At 40.2% G+C, this 18,270-nt stretch overlaps 1 protein-coding gene across 2 annotated transcripts in view; it reads left to right on the top strand.

The window, feature by feature from the left end:
* Window positions 1–17,389, top strand: part of acss3 (acyl-CoA synthetase short chain family member 3) — a 51,603-nt gene extending 34,214 nt beyond the window's left edge. The window contains exons 10-16 of one of the 2 annotated variants that reach the window (XM_063460528.1): window positions 12,740–12,835; window positions 13,024–13,087; window positions 15,118–15,199; window positions 15,759–15,881; window positions 15,959–16,058; window positions 16,162–16,337; window positions 17,283–17,389. In XM_063460528.1, coding sequence (XP_063316598.1) covers window positions 12,740–12,835; window positions 13,024–13,087; window positions 15,118–15,199; window positions 15,759–15,881; window positions 15,959–16,058; window positions 16,162–16,337; window positions 17,283–17,354 — 713 coding nt within the window. In that variant the 3' untranslated portion in view covers window positions 17,355–17,389. Of the gene's footprint in view, window positions 1–12,739; window positions 12,836–13,023; window positions 13,088–15,117; window positions 15,200–15,758; window positions 15,882–15,958; window positions 16,059–16,161; window positions 16,338–17,282 lie in introns of those variants that run through there. The other variant, XR_010091361.1, reaches the window with a different exon arrangement.
* The last annotated feature ends 881 nt before the right edge of the window (window positions 17,390–18,270 follow it).

Below are 18,270 nucleotides of genomic sequence, written 5' to 3'. Positions count from 1 at the left end.
GACCCACAGTAGTGGTGTTTTTAGATCGTCCTGTCTCTCTGTCTGGCTTTCTCTCTCTGTTTGTCTTTGTTTCTTCGACTCAGTCTGACAGACGGCAGATGCTTTTGCAAACAGAATGAAATTATCTCAAAAGTGAACTGGACCTCCTCAAAGTATCTGTCATGTCAAATAAATTTGTAGAATTGAGAAATGTCTCCCCACGGTTTTTGCCGAATGTTTTGCTGGCACAGCAGTGGACTCTAAACATCCTCCTCTTCTCAGAAAGATTGCGAAGGGCAGTTTTAGGCAACCTTGTTGAAAACACGTAAAAAAAAAAAGCTTTTAGCACGCCAGCACTTGCTGTCGGAAAAGAGAAAGAGTGCTCGGCTGGATCAAAGGTTAATAAAGAATCTTTACCTAACGGTTCAACAAGGATATTTTACTCTGCAGTGTTAATTTAAATCAGGATATCTGAGAGTCTTCATGGATATTTTTTTATTGGAGTAGGCTGGAACAGTAAAACCTCTGAATAATAACCTTTTACTGTTCAGAACATTTCAGTAGTTCATAGTTCACATTTAGTGAGCGATCCACTTGCAGAACAACCTGAGATGACTTTTAAAAAAAACTTAAAAAGCATCAAAGATGAAAAAAGCAGCCTGAGACACGTGGACGGTGGCCCCAGTGGACAGTTTTCATGGTTTTAAACATTCAGTTTCACTTCTGCTCTTTTTTTATGTTATAACTCTGGTCTTCTCTGCAGTGGAAGCAGCAACAGCAGAAGCAAGAGTGGTCCACAGACTGGTTGGTTTGTACACGCTAGAGACGGTAAACACCTAGATGACAGTCTGCAAAGCTGTACGCAGGCTCTGCAAAGGACCAACACACAACCATGAAATTGAATTGAATTGAACCATGCCGGTTCCGTTAACCATGTTGCTACTGCCTAGTAGTAAGGCAGGCTATCGGTAAGATGTTTTTCAGTAAGAAGACAGTAAAAGAAAAAAAGACCCGTCATCCTCCTTTGAAATTTTCACACTTTTGTAGAAAACCATTGCACCTGACTGGCCAGTTCTGACCAGTGGGCTCTGTTTGACACCCATGCATTGGCCTGTAATAGGTTTGATATGGTATGAGAATATAATAGAATGATAGCTTGGGATGTTGAATGTTTTACTATAATTCAACCTTGACACTATTTTTTTTTATGGTGTGTTAAATGTATGGCACAAGCTGTCTGACAGGCAGTCTGGAGGAAAAATGTGCATGCACAGGTGAGATTGTTATTTTAGTTTCATTTTTCTCATTCAATAATTCAGAAATAATTTTTTTTTTTTCGCTTTTGTTTTTTCTTTTAACAAGTTTTCTTCACTGCTTTGTAGAAGATTTGACATTCATTGAGTGAGTCGGTGATACCTGGCTTCCAAGGTAGTAGGCACTCCTGCTTTAAGATGGTCCAGAAATAGAAATTTTTCCAAGTTTGTTTGTAACTAAATCTCCAAATCATAGAGGATAGGCAGGTATGTACGGTGGCCCTGAGATGGCAAACGCACTGCAACTTTGGTTCAAAAGCACATAAAACACAATGGAAATAGAAAAAGCACTGCAAAACATTAAAAAAACAACAACAACAACAAAAAAGAAATATGATATGTTTCTGGATGGACAGTTGCAGAAGTGACAGAAATCAAAGCAGGCGAAGGATTGCACAAAAGAAGCAGAGGGTTCATCAGCGTTGTGAGGGAGAAAAGATGCAAGCCAATGTGCGTGTTTTAATCATATGATTCATGTAATACTATAGACACATTTACTAATAGCTATTTACGGTTAGCTTCACTTTCACAGCTATTCTGTCACATTATTGTTTCCCCCAAAATCCCTTCAGTTCTAATTTTTTCATTTTTTTGCAACTTTTTTTTTCTATTTACATCATTTTTTCCTCAACTTTTTTTTCTATTTGTTTTGTTTTTGTTTATTTGGGGGTTTTTTTGTTGTTTTTTTTGGTATGGTCTATTTGCTAGTGTTTTCTTAAATTGCAGGACATTTGACCGTAGCTATGCCCACAGTTTTTGAATTAGGTGTTTAACAATCACATATGGGGTGTCCGCATAGATTCATAAGTTTCCATAAATTATGCAAAGGCTTGTCTTTAATATGTTTTAATAGCCTGGCTAAACCAATATCTGTGCTCTTATTAATTTCTCGCAAGTTCTTCTCATGACACTGGTGGGAGATGTTATTGCATGGCCACAGATTAGTCTGTTTTGAGCACCACTTGGAAATGAGATGGTGCATCTGAAGGGGTTTATCCTGGAATAAAGCAGATGATGAGATTATTAACTCATGGGCCCAAGTTAATATGGCAGGGAAATGAGAAATTAAGACATGGCAAGAACCAATTAACCACAATTATTTAGGTGGTTACTTTGAATCTTCTGTCTTAATTAATAGGAAGAGAGTAATAGCTTTAATATCAGTGGTTATTAACAGTAAAAATGCATGTATACAACCATCAGTAAAATCTGAACATTTGGTCCAAAATGAAGTTTAAACAGTGTTTTGTTTTGTTTTCTCCACAGACTACACTTTGGCCGTGCATGACGCACAGTTTCAAAGCTTTGGGGATTTATTAATGGATCAATCCAAAGTTCTTCCTTCAACACATTTCCCTCAAGTGTTTCGCAGTTCAGCTTCGGATTGGCTAATTGGTGGCAGGGATCTGAAAACTGACTTCAGCACTGCAGAAGTGTTTTTCAACATTTTTTTAACTTTGCCTCTGCACATCATCACCAAGAATGTTAAATCAGACTCATGATGTGTGCAGACTTTCAGCCTTAATTCACTGGATTTAACAAAAATATTACAACTGTTTAAGAATTACAGCCATTTTTCTACATAGTTCCCAATTGCTCTTTAAAGCACAACATATATTTTGGTCATTATTTAAAGCTTTTGCTATGCCACATTTGACAAAATAAGCTTTACTTGTAAAATCCATGGAGCGCTACCTCTGTGATGCTTCATTTTGGCCAGCCTGGTGAAAACTAGAATTGCAAAACAGAGCCATCCCTTTGCCTCACATGGTTGATATTCGTCCCCATACCTCTTGCAGATAGGCCAGTCCCTCAGTGTCTTCTTGTATCCTAAATCAGAATACATTTCTTTTCAGTAAATTGTTCCTGAATCATGTCATCCTGCTCTTGCCCTCCTTTGGGAAAAGAATGGAAAGCCTTAGCTTTGTACCTCATGTCATTCAACAACAAGCAACCCCCCCACCCCCCACTGTCGCTCACTTGGTCTCATTACAGTGCAGCAGAGACAGTAGCGCAGATGTCGTGGCTCCTGTAATTACATCTCAGAGAGCTGAGGTGCCACGTTTGTGTTACCTCGTTGTTTACCGGAAGCCGCTGTCGTCAGCTCTCCAACCCGGGAATTCGCTTGGCATTCATTCCAAGGCATTGTTGCATTGTCTGCTGAGGTTTTTAAGGCACAAGATGGGGGTCTTTCATTAGCAAGTTAAGTAGTGCATTTGTATGCATAAACTTAGCTCTGAGCGAACGAGCCGCGCTGTCTGAGAAGTGATAAGGGAGGCAGTGTTTTTAGCTGATGAGATGAAATTGCCCCTTGAAGAGCTGTAAATGAGATGTGTGCATATGTGTGCATGCTGTTTGCAATTTCTCATCCTGGTTTTAATGCATGTCTTTGGTATGCAGCTCAGCAAGCTTTTGCAGCTCCTGCAGCATGCTCTTCCTCATGCATTTTGCTTCCTTTCTTAACTTTTCTTCATTCGTCTATAATTTCAACTTTCAGCTCAACCCAAAAGGCTTAGCTAACAGAACCTATGCTAACTGCCTGTACTTTACTCTTCAGCTGCCAGTGATGGTGTGTCTGACCAGTAAAGTCTGCACTGTCCAGCACAGCAGAACTAATCCCACCGCTTTGTAGCACGACTTGTTTTACACTCGTTCTCGGGACCAGATTCTGAGAGCAAATGCCGCCACATCTTTTACAACTGCACACATTTTGTATCAGCGCGTGCATCTCTGTAGTCTCCCTCAAAAGCATTACTCATGATTTCCTATTTAAAAATTTCATGGTGTTTCTCTTTCACAACCGTTTTTTACAAGGTAGATAGATTCTTGACTTTGTGTAGGAAGAGCTGAAACATTTATTATGAAGAAAAACGATGTGGAAAAAAAGGGCGTATTTCATTGTCTGGCAAAGGAGCTTGCAATCTATTTTCTTTCTCTCTGTTCTCATGCTCCTACACATCAGCCTCTTTTACATTGACCTTGGGTCTCCTTTTTTTAAGCTCTCAACTAAGTTACCCCAGCAACAACACAGGAACAGGACAACTTCAAATACGACTGTGTTGACGTACAGAAAGAACCCTCTGAGCTTTGTCTCTCAGGATTGCTGTTTACTGCACATGACTCATGCAGTGCTTGTTTATGTGTTACAGCTGCTACTGTAGGGCTGTAAGAAAGATTTAATCTCCTTACATACCTTTCAGAAATGTCTGACAAATGAAGCAACTTGCTGTTACTTGCTTACTTTTCACCGTTTTATTGTTTACTTGCGCCAGTATCTAAGTTTAGCATTAATAATGAAGAAGGTTAATTGGAGTAAGTGCAGTTAAGTGGCTTCCCTCAAACTCGATTTTACCATCACAGTATATCAGCAAATATGTAAGCTTTTTACCTGATTTATATAATCCTTTTGGGAACTTTTAAGGCATTGAAAGAGAATAATAATGACTAATAATGGTTGTCACAGTTTATTTGAAGATTACTATTCGCTTTCTTATTAACTCTGCACCTCAAATTGATGGAGACCCAAGCAAAGTTCTGTAAATCTTCCAATTAATATATAAATAAGAAGCAAACTTGTGCATTTCTAATGCATTTCTATGTCTCCTTCAGTGTGCTGTGTTTTCTTCAGATTGAGGTTCTATTTATGCCGGGTGGTGTTGGCACATGAGTTTCAAAAGATTTGATGGCATTCATAAGGTTTTTCTCTGTAAATATATATATTTTTGAAAAATAGTTTGTAATGAATAAATAACAGAGTAATAATAATCAGCTGCCTCTCCAGTGAGTCTGTCCTCTTCTGGATGGACTCTACAGTAGAACAAATTCAATTCAGTTTTATTTACATAGTGCCAAATCACAACAACAGTTGCCTCAAGATGCCTTATATTGTAAGGTATATACCCTACAATAACCCAACAATCAAAATACTCCTTTTGAGCAAGCTCTTGGCGACAGTGGGATGGAAAAACTCCCTTTTTAACAGGAAGAAACCTATGGTGGAACCAGGCCGAGGGAGGAGTAGCCATCCGCTGCTGCTCCTTCCTGGTTGTCGACTTGTCATTGACAAGCTACTAGTCAACGAGAATACCCTGAGATAATGTAACTTTCTGACACTAATAATGAACATAATTACAATAAAGAGTAATTAAAGGTAGCTTAATGTTTTTTCAATATAACCTGAAACGACAAGCCCATAAAACACTCAGGAAAGTGTTAACTGAATCCAGAGAGTGAGGAAGCTGATCGCCATTTTCCATAGTCATTGTAGCCCCCTGCTGGTCATTAAAAATATGCAGGCTTAAGACACTTCTACACTTTAAGTTTTTGTGATCTGGAAACTGTTTTCATTTTTTTATGCTTTCTATGGAAGTGATCTAAAAATAATGAGAACAATTACAAAGAGAGCAGCCAAAATTTTAAACAAGTGTTTTTTTTTTTTGTTTTGCATTTTTTTTTTTTTTTTTTTTAGAAGTGTGTTCACATCTGTCTGTTAGTAGCTACATGCCCCACTATAGTTACTCACCTTTGCCTGTGCTGTCATTTGCTGCTGAGCAGATGGTGTATAGGGAGACTTTTTAGAGCGGTTTTCCTGCCAACAGTTGCCCTCTCTGAGGTATACTCAGCTCCCATGTAGTTTTATTTTAGATTTATTAAATCAGCATTTCATCTATTTTCATTAATGCTACAAGATTGCACTTGAGTTACGAGTGTTTTGGTCTCCCCTGGGTTTTCAGGTTTCATATTGTAACATCAGACTAGACACTGCCATCCATCCTTTTGTTTCACTGAAGTCCTTGTTGCCTGTTTTCCATGTAAGCCCTAAAGACAGAGTAGAGGCACGGAGAATGGTGTTATTTCCTTTTTTTTTTTTTTGCAAAGACATTTGCCGCTCGAGTAGTTACAGAGACGAAACAGAGTCCAGGATCATCTTTGTTTTTCCTGAACAGCAGTTTCTCTCCAAGCTGCTGGTAATGAGCTCGGCACTTCGATTGCACCTTCTCAGCTGAAATGGCGCCACCAAATCGCCTATTCCGCTCTACCAACGTGTCCTCCAGCATCCCTCCCCCTCCCTCAGCCCATTCATCACACTCAAAATGGCTCTCTCACTGGCGGAGCTCATCTCCAACAGGTCGAAGGAAGATTGATTTGTTTGTGTACAGAGGGATAGTGAAAAGGAAAAGACTGAGGTGGGAGCTGAAATAGACTGATGCCAAGCTGTGTCAGACAAACACATAGACAGCCCAGCAGTATCAGTATGTATGTGTGCGTGTGCTCAGCTCCAGCCCCCAGATGTTTTAACTTCTTCTAGCATTCACTCAGCCCATGCTGTCTACCTTTCGAATGCAGCATATTTAAACTCCCCCGCACAATGTGACTAGAATAGTAGCAGTGGAAGTATTTTGTCAGTTTCAGCTCAATAAAGATGTCTTGAGCCAAACATTTTGGACATGTTACCTTACGGGATGAAATGCTGACCCCTTTGAAGTTTTTTTGTGTGTGTGTCTGTGTCTGTGTAGATGCAGTCAAGTTTTTGGGGTAATGGCTGTCTCATGAAGTATTCAATAAAACGCCTCGAATTTGATGCATGCTGTGAAAATGTCAGGCTGTCAAAAATATTTTTTAGGTAAGCAGGATAGATGTTTTAATCATTTTTGTTTAGGTGAGCCACGGGGTATAGAGGTGTAAGTGGATATCTTTTGCTGTGTTGTGTTTCCACACCTCAGGAACTTTCCCTGGGGACTGAAAACCTTTGAAAGAACTCGGTGTTTCTCCACAAAAAAAGTTCTCAGGAAAGTATTTTAGCTTCCAAAACTTACAGAAACCTACTGGTGCTGTGTTGCTCTTCTTCTTTGTTCGTGTGTTTCCTTTTAGGGGTCGCCATAGCAGATCATCTGCCTCCATCTTGCCCTATTCTTAGCATCCTCTTCTGTCACACTAGCCCTCTGAATGCAGTCCTTCACTGCATCCATGAACTTCCTATTTTCTTGGCACTCAGGAAGTACGAAGGTTGGTGGTTCGCTTCCCAGCACCGCTAGTCTGCATGCCGAATTATCCCTGGACAACATAATACCCATACATAATACCCAGAGTTTCCCCCGATGCATCCATTGAAGTGTGAATGTTAAACAAAGTGTTTAGGTATAGAATGTCTGTGTGATTGGCTGAATGAAGCTTGTAGTTAAGAAAATGTGCTCAACATGCTTTGAGTGCTGAGTTAGAGTAGAAAAGCACAATATAAGAACCATTCCACTTACCATCCTGCCTGGCAGCTCCATCTTCAACATCCTTTCTCTGCACAAGTCCAAAGCACCTCAGCCCTGCCTCTCCTCTAACTGTGTCTCCGGACCGCTCACCCTGAGCCGTCCCGCTGATATACTCATTTCAAATCTTGTCCAGTCTGTCTCAATGAAAACTTTAACATCTTCAGCTCCACCTCCTGTCGTTCTGTCAGTGCCACTGTCTCAAACTGTACATCGCAGCAGGTCTCTCTATCCTTCCACACCCACCGTCACAAATCCCCCCTGACACTTGTCTCCACCCACTCCACCCTGTTTGCACTCTCTTCCTCACCCCTCTTGTGCGCTCTTCTTTTGCACTGGTGGTGGGTTATTTGAACATTTATAATTTGAACATTTATAATTTCACTTTGTTGCTGTCACACAGACACATCTGCCTGTGCTTTTAACCCTGCAGACTGTACATAAGAGTAGATGCAACTTCTGTTTCTGAAAAGTGAAACTAATGTGGACGTGCCTGGAAACTTAAGAGAGAGCCTCCATGTTTCTCTGGGTTTATACGCATGCAGGGAGCAGGTTAATAAGGATGACAGAAAAAGAAAAAAGAAAAAGCATAACTGGATATTAGTGCAGGCACACTAAGGCTCATGTAACACCTCAGTAAACACATTTGAAATGAGTTTTACAGTTTCAGTTGCTAACTTCAGCCATTAAATAGAACACGGTGTTCATTTTGTACATCATGGTGTATTTGGAGTCAAATAGATGATAAAGCATGGAATTAAAACTTTTGCCTTATGTTGTCTGCAGACCAAAGCAAAGTGTTAATTACATACAGTGTCTACTGCAAAGCAAAGATACAATCTGCCCAATTTCATTCACAATAGTGAGTACACATCCTCCTTCACAGAGAGGAGCACAAAGTGTGAAGAAGTTGGTGCTCTAGCAATTCAACCTAGATGATTTTATCAGGGTAGTCAAAAAAAAAAAATACATTGTAAGTACATCCACAGCACTTACTTGATTGCAGCTTTTGTACTTTGAAAGGAAGTATATCTTCCTTTCCTATTGCATCAGATATTAATGGATTGAAAAATGAGTGTGAGTATGTTAGGTGAAACTTTGCTTCGTGTTCGACCTGAACACAGTTTAGCGCGTGGTTACGTTGTTCTGGAGTAGCATGCAGAATCCTCAAAATATATCAAGCTTTTGTAAGTCAAAGTGCTCCGGTCAAGGTTTCAGAAGGGTTTTTTTCCCACATATATCTCATTGTACCATGTTGGCTAGATAGCAGACCACTGAGATCTGAAGGATGAAGAAAACCTAGGAGATTTTAGTAATTCTCTGAATCAGCTGTTGGAAAATTTCTCTTCTTGCCTCACTTGGAAATACAAGAACCCGTGTTTTAGTGATGGAAGTAATCATTGAGAAATCTTTGCTTTATAAATCTTTGATTTCACGCCTGAAAGCGGCACAGCCACTTCTGATTTCCTGTATGGCTTGTTTAATGCTGAGGTCCAATTATAATGTCTCTTTTCATTTGAGTTTTGAATTTACTGGCTGTGTCTGAATTGCCGCCAGCGAGCTCTGGCTCCTGCTGTAAACAGCCAGGTTTAAACACTCCACTCAAGCTGACATGGTTCAGTAGCTGTGTCGAGCCCTAATCGACGTGCAGTCCAGTAGAGCTTGTAAATGACCCTTACTGCATCCTTCTGGCTAACTGCCAGTATTGGTTTAATATTCAAAGTGAATAGAAGAATATTATCGGAATCTATTATGATTACATGTGATCAGCTGTTTTTATCATCTAACTTTGTATTAATTCTGCGTTTCTATTCAATTATTTATTTTTTTTGCACAGAAAAGTTAACTTCTGTTTTTCACAACATACTAAATGACATAAAACATTAGAGCATTAGAAGAGTATCAGCACTGATCTTGAAACACCAAACGGTGCATACTCTTATCTCTTAGTCCGATTAAATGTGTGTGGATTTTGCAGTGCAAGGAGAAATCAAAAGGGGTTGACTGGTCGACAGGGGATGCCTCATCACACTGTTGTAGCTGTTCTCTATTGCGTCGTCGTTGTCTCCAAACGATGACAGCAGTCACTCTCAGACATTTTGGGAAAGGTGTTCAAATAACTGCCATTTGATTTATAAATGCTAACACGTTAAAATCAGTTACCAGGTGGGTCAACCTGAATCCCCCCCTGTAAGGTGTAATACTTAAAAAAAAAAAAAAAAAAAATCATTGGCAGTGAGTGCTGTTACCCGCTGTCAGTGATGGGTTTTGAATCCTGCAGAGTGTGGCTAACTTGTCACTGATGAGCGAGGTTGCCAGTTCAGAGGCCACAGGGGTTGAGTTATGTGTTCCGCCAAACATCCCCCGACACCCTCCCCCTCCTTTGCTCCATCATAATTTGCTAACTTAATCCCCCTCTCTCAACCAACTGCAGCCTCCTCCCTTTGAAACCTGCTGTGCTGGATGTTGGAAGCAGCTCTGTCTGCGTGCACCTGTTTTGATTAGTAGCAGAGGGAACTTTATTATAGACTAGATCAAATTCTAAACCACATCTCAGAAAGATGCAGAGCTATTTTTGTCCTGATCCATGCCAGTGTGTCATGTTTCAACATTCCCCAAGATCTTCTAGAGCTACGTTATGATGTCAAAAAATGGGTTCAGGGATTCACAGAGTCACAAACTCTGTTGTATTGATGTTTCAGTTTGAAGCTACTGTGTGGACATTTTGACCAGTAGGTCTGATTTTTCTGAGTCTGTCTCTTTTGTTGTAGATTAAGATGAGCTGCAGAAGCTTCCGTCTGAAGCAATTAGGGTCAACAGCCTGTGTTTGGAGTTGATGGGGTTTGTGGACACTTGTAGAACCACATGTAAGGTTTTCTTTTCTGCTGACCTTGCTCACCCAGACCTTACCAGATGCACTGGTAAGGATTGGTGGCTCTCAGTCTCCGTAGGAAATGCAGGCATTGTATTGTCTTTAGAAGGGGAGCTAGTGTTGGCAGACCAATTGAGATCTTTGGATGTGCATGCCAACATATTTACTTCTATCTCTCTGAACTTCTTGTGAGATGATTCACATTATTCCAATGATGAACAGCTGACTGTAATGTAAGACTTGCTGCAGGACCCCAGCCAAGGTTATGTGACTGGTGTCATGTAAACATGAACATAAATGCAGCTTTTGCATGCTCAGTCTTGTTTTTCACATGTCATAGAGTCACACAGTGCATTTTGATGAGATGCGCTGAATGTAAACAGAATTTTGCTTGTTTACAAGAAAACACCACGGGGCACCATTACCTCTGGATGTAAAGTCATTTTGGCGAAGAGGTTCCCGCTCCCGCCCAGTCTTTCATGTTCATTCACACAGGTGTGTAACCCATGCGAAGTCCTCTGTTAATATAGTTTTCCCTCTGGCTTTAATGAGGGGGTGTGTCTGATTTTGTCATTTGCATAGCGGGCCTGCAGATTTGAATATTTTGCCATTTTCCTTTTGCTCCCTCAGAAGACGAGACATTTCTGCCACCAGCTCTACCCTCGTCCCCCGCTCAAGACATGATCTGATTTGGTTTTAGAGTACCTGTCTGCATTCATTTGCATGTTAACGACCATCAAATATGTATGATACAAGCATCATATTTCTACCACGTGCACTTCCTATAGAGTAGGCTCATTACCTTGTGAAGCAGCTTGTGCATTCATTTGCATATTCGTCATGGGAAATATGAGGCATTTTAGCAACCCCTTATTTGTAAAGTGGTCCAATAAGCCCAGGCTCTGGTTGGCACTAAAATGCCAAATTTAAATAGGACCTAATATACCCGAAGACCACATTTTATATTCTTGGGCTCTACGAGAGTAGCTTTGCTTGATTAACTGTTTAAATAATACTGGGCTTTGGTACAGTGGCAGCTCCATCCACTGTCAGATGAAGCAGTTTCAGGTCCTTTCCTTTTAGCTGCTCAATCACTGTAGAAAGCCAACCTCCTTGTGGCTAGAAAATATTGTTGGTTGGCTGGTGATTGGTCACAGAGATGTTGAGCATGCAGCACCCAAAAGCTCCTGGGCAATCACTTTCAATAGCGTGGTGACTGCACGGGTTGCGGTTCGAGATTAGGGAGGGTTTGCAAATAATCTCCATCTTATTTATAAATGCTGGCAGATTCCCAACACATTACAATCAGTCTGTGCAGTCGGTACTGATGAGTGCAACTCATCTGCAGTCTGCTTCATTGAAAAATTGGACTTGACTCAAATGGAAGTATTGTGCAAGATTTCCGAGTGCTAATGTAATTTTGTGGTTAAATTACTGTCCTGATCGCAAATGGTCACGCTGCAGTCTCCAGCCACTATATTCCCTTGTGTGACAATAGCACTAGCAAACTTTGTTCTGATTGGCTGCCCCTCACAAACAGATTTGCAGGTGGAAGTGTATGAAAAAACTATGTAGAATATCTTCCAAAACTCTAAGTGTGTGTGCGTGTCTGCCTGTATGACCGGGGGAAAAAAGAGAAAATATAATAAGTCCCTTAAACTTCTGTAAGATTATTCTTGCCCTTTGTGCAAACAGCATGTATAAAGAGATAAAGTAATAAAAACATTTACATGGACGGATGAAAATGATAGAAATAATTGTGTTGTCTGTTACCTGTTGTGTGCATTTTAACTGAAACACGAGCTGAACTTAAGCAAATTCTCTGCCAGTGAGAATGAAGACACGAAGGCGGACTTTGTTCTCGTATTTATGCCAGGAGACTGATGTTCACCCACCGACTTAAAAAGGAGGACTGTTTCTGCACAGATGCTGGGCTTGCCTGCTGCTGTGTGATTTCTGATGTAATCTTCCCCACTGAGCTGGATTGATTCTGTTTTTCCTTCGGTGGGTGGGCTAACAGGCCTGCCAGGCAAGTCTTTGCCGTTAATGGAGCATAGTTGTGTGGTGGAGTCGGGGAGAGCCCATAGGAGCTGTCATACTTTAGTTCAATGTAGGTTAACGCTGCTCACAGAGGCAACACAACGCCACGCAGACTCTTTTGATCAGTGCCCCATGAAAGGGTTTTCATACAGGACAGTAAAACAGTTACATTACACCACATATCCAGAACTCTTGTGGTTTGGCTAAAACTTTGTGCCTCACTCATGCCCATATGAATTTTTCATGAATCCTTGTGTTTCTTTGTATCCTGTTAGAAACTGGCTCAGCTATTACTTCCAGTTGTGTCGGTCTGGGAAACTCACTCACGCCACCTGCAGGCCAAACTGGCAAACCGGTTCCAGGTTACAATGGTAAGAAATGACCTCTTTGTATTCAGTGTGTTACCCCCACGATTACAGCGTGAGGGATATCGGGGTAAAAGTGTGTCTTCTGATTGTAATTCCCTGTCTTACGTTTAAGCTTTTTGCACTTCCAGTTTGCTAGCGGTGGGATAGAACCACCTCTGAATTTGAAATGCACTCTTTTCCCTTTCCTCTAGTCACAGTGATCGATGATAACATGCAGGAGGTGAAGCCAAGAAGCCTGGGAAATATTGTGGTGAGGTAAGCCAGGTGCATATGTTCACAGCAACGTGAGTGGCTTAGTTATCGCTTCACCTTTCTTTCTTCTGGGCCCTCTCACTTGGACACGGACATTAAAGATATTATATATAAGCTCTTTGTACATAGGTGAAATGTGGACTTTGAATCTTCTAGTCATTAAGGGTAATTATTCACTTTTGAAAAACAAGCATATGACTATAAATAGCACTCACTTCTATTTCTGGAGTTGGGAAGGCAGGGTGTACATGCGCATGTTCATGAAAGAGAGTTACCTGTGTTAAGTGGACTTCATCAGGAAGCTATGACTCGCTTTGCAGGCTTATCTTCCAGACCTTCTACCTATCTGTTATCACTTCACTCCCTTGTTCTTTGTAATTGCTGGTATTGACTCAGTGCTAAGGGGGATTTCCAAGGACTCCATGTTACAGTGCATCCTGAGATAATGATAGGCAGAGCTACACTCAGACAGGAACAGCTGTGCTATTGTACTTGCTTGTTGTATCCAGAAAGTCTGTGCCAGCCAAGACTCGAACAGCTTCATAAAGTTGTGTGAATATTTACAGAGTAAGCTTACAGGCAGGAGGGAGAGTCTGTGAAATGTGTGATGTGTTACAGCTCTTAGCCACTGTGGTTTTTACTAGAAAATTGCCAAAAACATGAACAGATTAAATAAACAAAGTGGCTGCAGGTTTCTTTTTAGCCTCCTTACACAGTTTAATCATGCATGGTGACTGCATCCACCATGATTTGGGAACATGAACCCAAAACTAGGGGCAAAAAAACCCTTTTTCGTCAATAACAATTTAAAAGTAGCTTAAAAGAATATATTAATCAGATTTAGACTACATCTTCGAAGAATCAGGCCTTACTTTAGATTTAGAACTCACATGAGTTGACATAGAATGTACTCTCACTGCCCACTATATTAGGTACACCTTGTGTTACTGGGTTGTACCCCCGTCTGCCTTAAGAACTGCCTTAACTCTTCATGGCATAGATTCAGTAATGTCTTGGAAACATTTCTCAGAGATTTTAGTCCATATTGGTATGATAGCATCTCACAGTTGCTGCTGATTTGTTGGCTGCACATCCATGATGCGAATATCCCATTCCAACATATACTAAAAGTGCTCTATCGTACTGAGATCTGGTGACTATGGAGGCTATTTGAGTGCATTGAACTTATTGTCATGCATACAAAATCAGTTTGAGATCATTTAAGCTTTGTGATACAGCACGTTATCCTGCATCAGCCATCAGAAAATGGTTACACTGTGATGATAATGGGACGGACACAGTCGGCATAAGTACTCAGGTAGGCTGCGACATTTAAATAATGCTCAAATGGTACTAAAGGGTTCAAAGTGTGCCAAGAAAAGATCCCTAACATCATTACACCATCAGCGTCGACCTGAATCATTGATACAAAACAGGATGGATCCACGCTTTTGTGCTTGTTGTTTAAACTAAATTTCCACCCATCCATCTAAATGTTGCAGCAGAGCCATGTTGGCAGCAACAACCATGCCACATTTAAAGCCACTTTTCTTCACTATTTTGAGACTCGCTTTGAATTTCGGCAGATTATGCTGACCATGTCTGCATGCCTAAATCCACTGAGTTTCTACCATGTGATTGGCTGACTTACTGTTGTTTAAAATGTTATTAAAAAGCTGTAAAATGTAAATTCTTTAGACACCATAATGGAATTTGCTTGTTACAGGATTGTTGCATAAATTTAAATGTTCTGCTTGTAGTGAATAAACCCATGCAGAGGGTTGTTTAGTTTAAAACCTGGGAAATTGGACCATTTGCTCAAGAACTGGGTCTCTCCTGTCTCCTTTTAAATAAACAGAGTTTTATTGTAGGACTAGCCCTTTACTGCCCTTTAACATTGGATACACTGACTCTCTGAGTTTAAACAATAAATCATGCCTAGCAGGTAATTTATCTGTGTTGCTATATAGAAACTGTCATGAATCAGACTTTTTCATACAGTTATCTGAATTATTTTGTACTTCTTCTTTAAGATTGCCTTTACCACCTGGGGCAGCATTGTCTTTATGGCAGAATCAAGATCTGTTCAAGAAACTCTACTTCACAAAGTTTCCAGTAAGCTGTTTCATAATTACGTTAGAAATGCTCGCTGGTCATCGAAACATTGGGATTAATTCATATGTGACTGTCGGTAAAGTGCAAAAGACTATTTCCCTTTTTTATGTGTTCCTGCCTTATTTAAATAGTCAAATTAGTCACAAAAGAGCGGAATAATAAAGACAATTAATAAAGAATTCTCCTTCAGCACCCCTGACTAATTCAGTGGTTTTAAAAAGATTTAAAACCTGTATTTATTTGAACAGTTTATTAAGCAAAAAACCCGCCCAAACTCCACAGTGAATTTTAGTAAAACAAAAAAGTCAGTTGTTTTTTTGTTTTTTTTTAATTGTTCCTGTATTATCCACACCCCACCTTCAGAGGCTTTGTGGCCCACAGTTTGACAAGCCGAAATAATATAGGAGGAGGTGTCCCTCTAGTGTTAGACATGTTGCATTGCAGATCAAATTTAGGTATTTGTAGCCCTTAAAAATGAGGGATGTTTAAACTGTCTGGAGGAATTTCCTGTGGTTAGACTTTAAGCTGCTCTTTTAATCTGATCCAAATGTGACTTAAGGGATTCTACGACACCATGGATGCTGGTTTTATGGATGAGGAGGGCTTCCTTTACGTCATGTCCCGGTCTGATGATGTCATCAACGTGGCAGGCCACAGGCTCTCTGCTGGAGCATTGGAGGAGGTATCAGAGCAGTTACAGGTGTAGATGAAGAGGATGCGAATGTTTTTCTGACGGTTATAATTTGTGTTTTTTAACAGTCAGTGCTGCAGCATGCTGCAGTGGGAGACTGCGCTGTGGTAGGGCTCGAAGACTCTCTGAAGGGTCATGTTCCCTTGGCTCTGTGTGTGCTCAAGAATGGTGAGGAATACTCACTGGGTGTCATAATTTTGCGAGGAATTTAGGGCATAAAATAAAACTACAGGCGGTATTAATGTCTTATGCTTTGTGTTACACGTCTCAGGTGTGCAGAAAACGGAAGAGGAGATCATAAATGAGATTGTGAAACTTGTGAGAGACACCGTCGGTCCAGTGGCTGCCTTTAAGAAAGTGCTCTTTGTCCGCGGGTTGCCAAAGACACGTTCTGGAAAGATTCCTCGGTCCTCTTTATCCAATCTGGTCAATAGCAAGCCCTACAAGGTAAGACTCAGCTGTTAAGGACACATGTAGTGCATTATTATCATCAAACAATTCTTTAAAAGCAGATGCTGCAGGATAAAATCTCTTTTTTTGCTTTTGTAAAGGCTTTACAGCAACTCTGGAGATGGTAATGATAATTTTGCTACTTGGAATTTGAGCGACGATGGTGCATTAGTAAGCCCCATACTCATTCAAAACAAAATTGAGGCTCTTTTGAGTTTTCAGACTCCAAAGATTTCTCTTTGGAGTTGCTGTCTCAGTAGTCTCCAGGAGAGAATAACTTGAGAATACCTCCTCATATGGTAGATTTGTCAACAGATTTTTGTGCTGCAGAAAAAGTTTCAGTGTGACAAGGATTTCTGCATTGATTGCTCAGAAAACATTCTGTTTGTTGTTGTTTTCATGCATTGTGCCTTCACTGTGCAGGAGGAAGAACACACAGCGCCCACTCTCTCGCTGTGAATTTTCTGGACTATTACCTGTGCTATTTATCACCGTCAAAGTTGTGCTTTGGACTAGAAACCTGGCAGCTTCAAGACCATTAATATCAAAATAATAATATCAAAAATGTCTTCAAAGGGGGGAAAAAACTGAGAACTAAGTGGGTGTATTGCAAAGATCAGACCAAGACGAGAGTGTGCATCTGAAAAGGTGCAAAAGAAAACAAGGGTAACAGCAAAAGACCCGCAGGAATCTTTAACTAGCTAAAAATATTCATTAATGTGCCCATCATAAGGAAAATACTGAAGAAGGAAACCACTGCTCTCCAAAGCCGCCCCCCCCCCCCCCCCCCCCGGCTTTCATGTCTACTGACTTATCAAAATAAAAGCAAAAACTCCAAAAATAAATATATTAAAAGAAAAAAGAATAAATGAACCACTTACAAGGTAGTTTCAAAATTCTTATACGTTTTTTTTCCATGTTAAGATTTTTCTTTTTCCACAGATCTCTCCAACTATTGAGGACCCAGAGGTGTTTAAAGACATCGAGAAGCAAATAGAGAGAGCGTCAAAATAGCCTGAGTTCATCAGTGGGATGACAACTGGACAGTCTGAGCAGTTTCTGGCAACACAAAAGTCACTCCATTAATAATAAGTGTGCAAAAATACTCACGCTACGCACAAAGTGCTGCAAATGTGAGCCCAATTTCTCAGTGAAATAAGAAACTTTTCTTGTTTTCTAAATTAAGAAAAGGTAGACATTGACTTCTAGCCTTTGGAAACCAAAGCTGGACCAAACTGTTGATTCATCAACTCCCCCAATGTATCTTTGTTTTTTGCATCTTGAGGATGGTTTCACTCCTTTATACGACACATTGAGGGTTAACTGCATCAGTAAAGTGCTGCTCTTTCATCTGCTTAATTGATAAAAATCCACACCTGTTCATGAGCGCTTAAAACTTTTGTCCAGTTACCCTTGCGCCCTTGAAGAAAATAGGTGGCTACATATTAAAGTTCCTAAACATTTGTTGAATTTCTATGTGAATAACCCCAAATTAAAACAGAGTCTGCACTTTAGATCCATATTCAAATGTAACTGCATGAATATCTTTTGTTAAAATGCTAAAAAAAACCAAAACTAAACTGAATTGTCCAACTGTATCGTATCGTATATAGTTTTCAGGTTTATACCTCAGTTTGTCTTTAAAAGGGGAGCAATACCATAAAAGGGGGAAATATTTTTTACTACAGAACAAAAAGTAAATGACACACACAGAAAACAACAGCTTGTAAACAAGCCCCCTGTACTGCTACTATGTGTATGTAATTTTTTTTTTAAAGTCCGTCCAATTAACGCACTTTCAGGCTGTGAGATCTAACTGAACGACTAACCCTGTGTTATCAGAATCAAATTATTAACATTTTGATGAAGGTTATTATAGTTAAAACTACAACTAGAGGTGATAAAAGTTGACTGAAATTCAAAGCTAGAC

The sequence above is a fragment of the Pelmatolapia mariae genome, linkage group LG17 (genome assembly GCF_036321145.2).
Source record: "Pelmatolapia mariae isolate MD_Pm_ZW linkage group LG17, Pm_UMD_F_2, whole genome shotgun sequence".
Lineage (NCBI taxonomy): Eukaryota > Metazoa > Chordata > Actinopteri > Cichliformes > Cichlidae > Pelmatolapia > Pelmatolapia mariae.
This window is presented reverse-complemented; position numbering and strand designations above follow the sequence as displayed.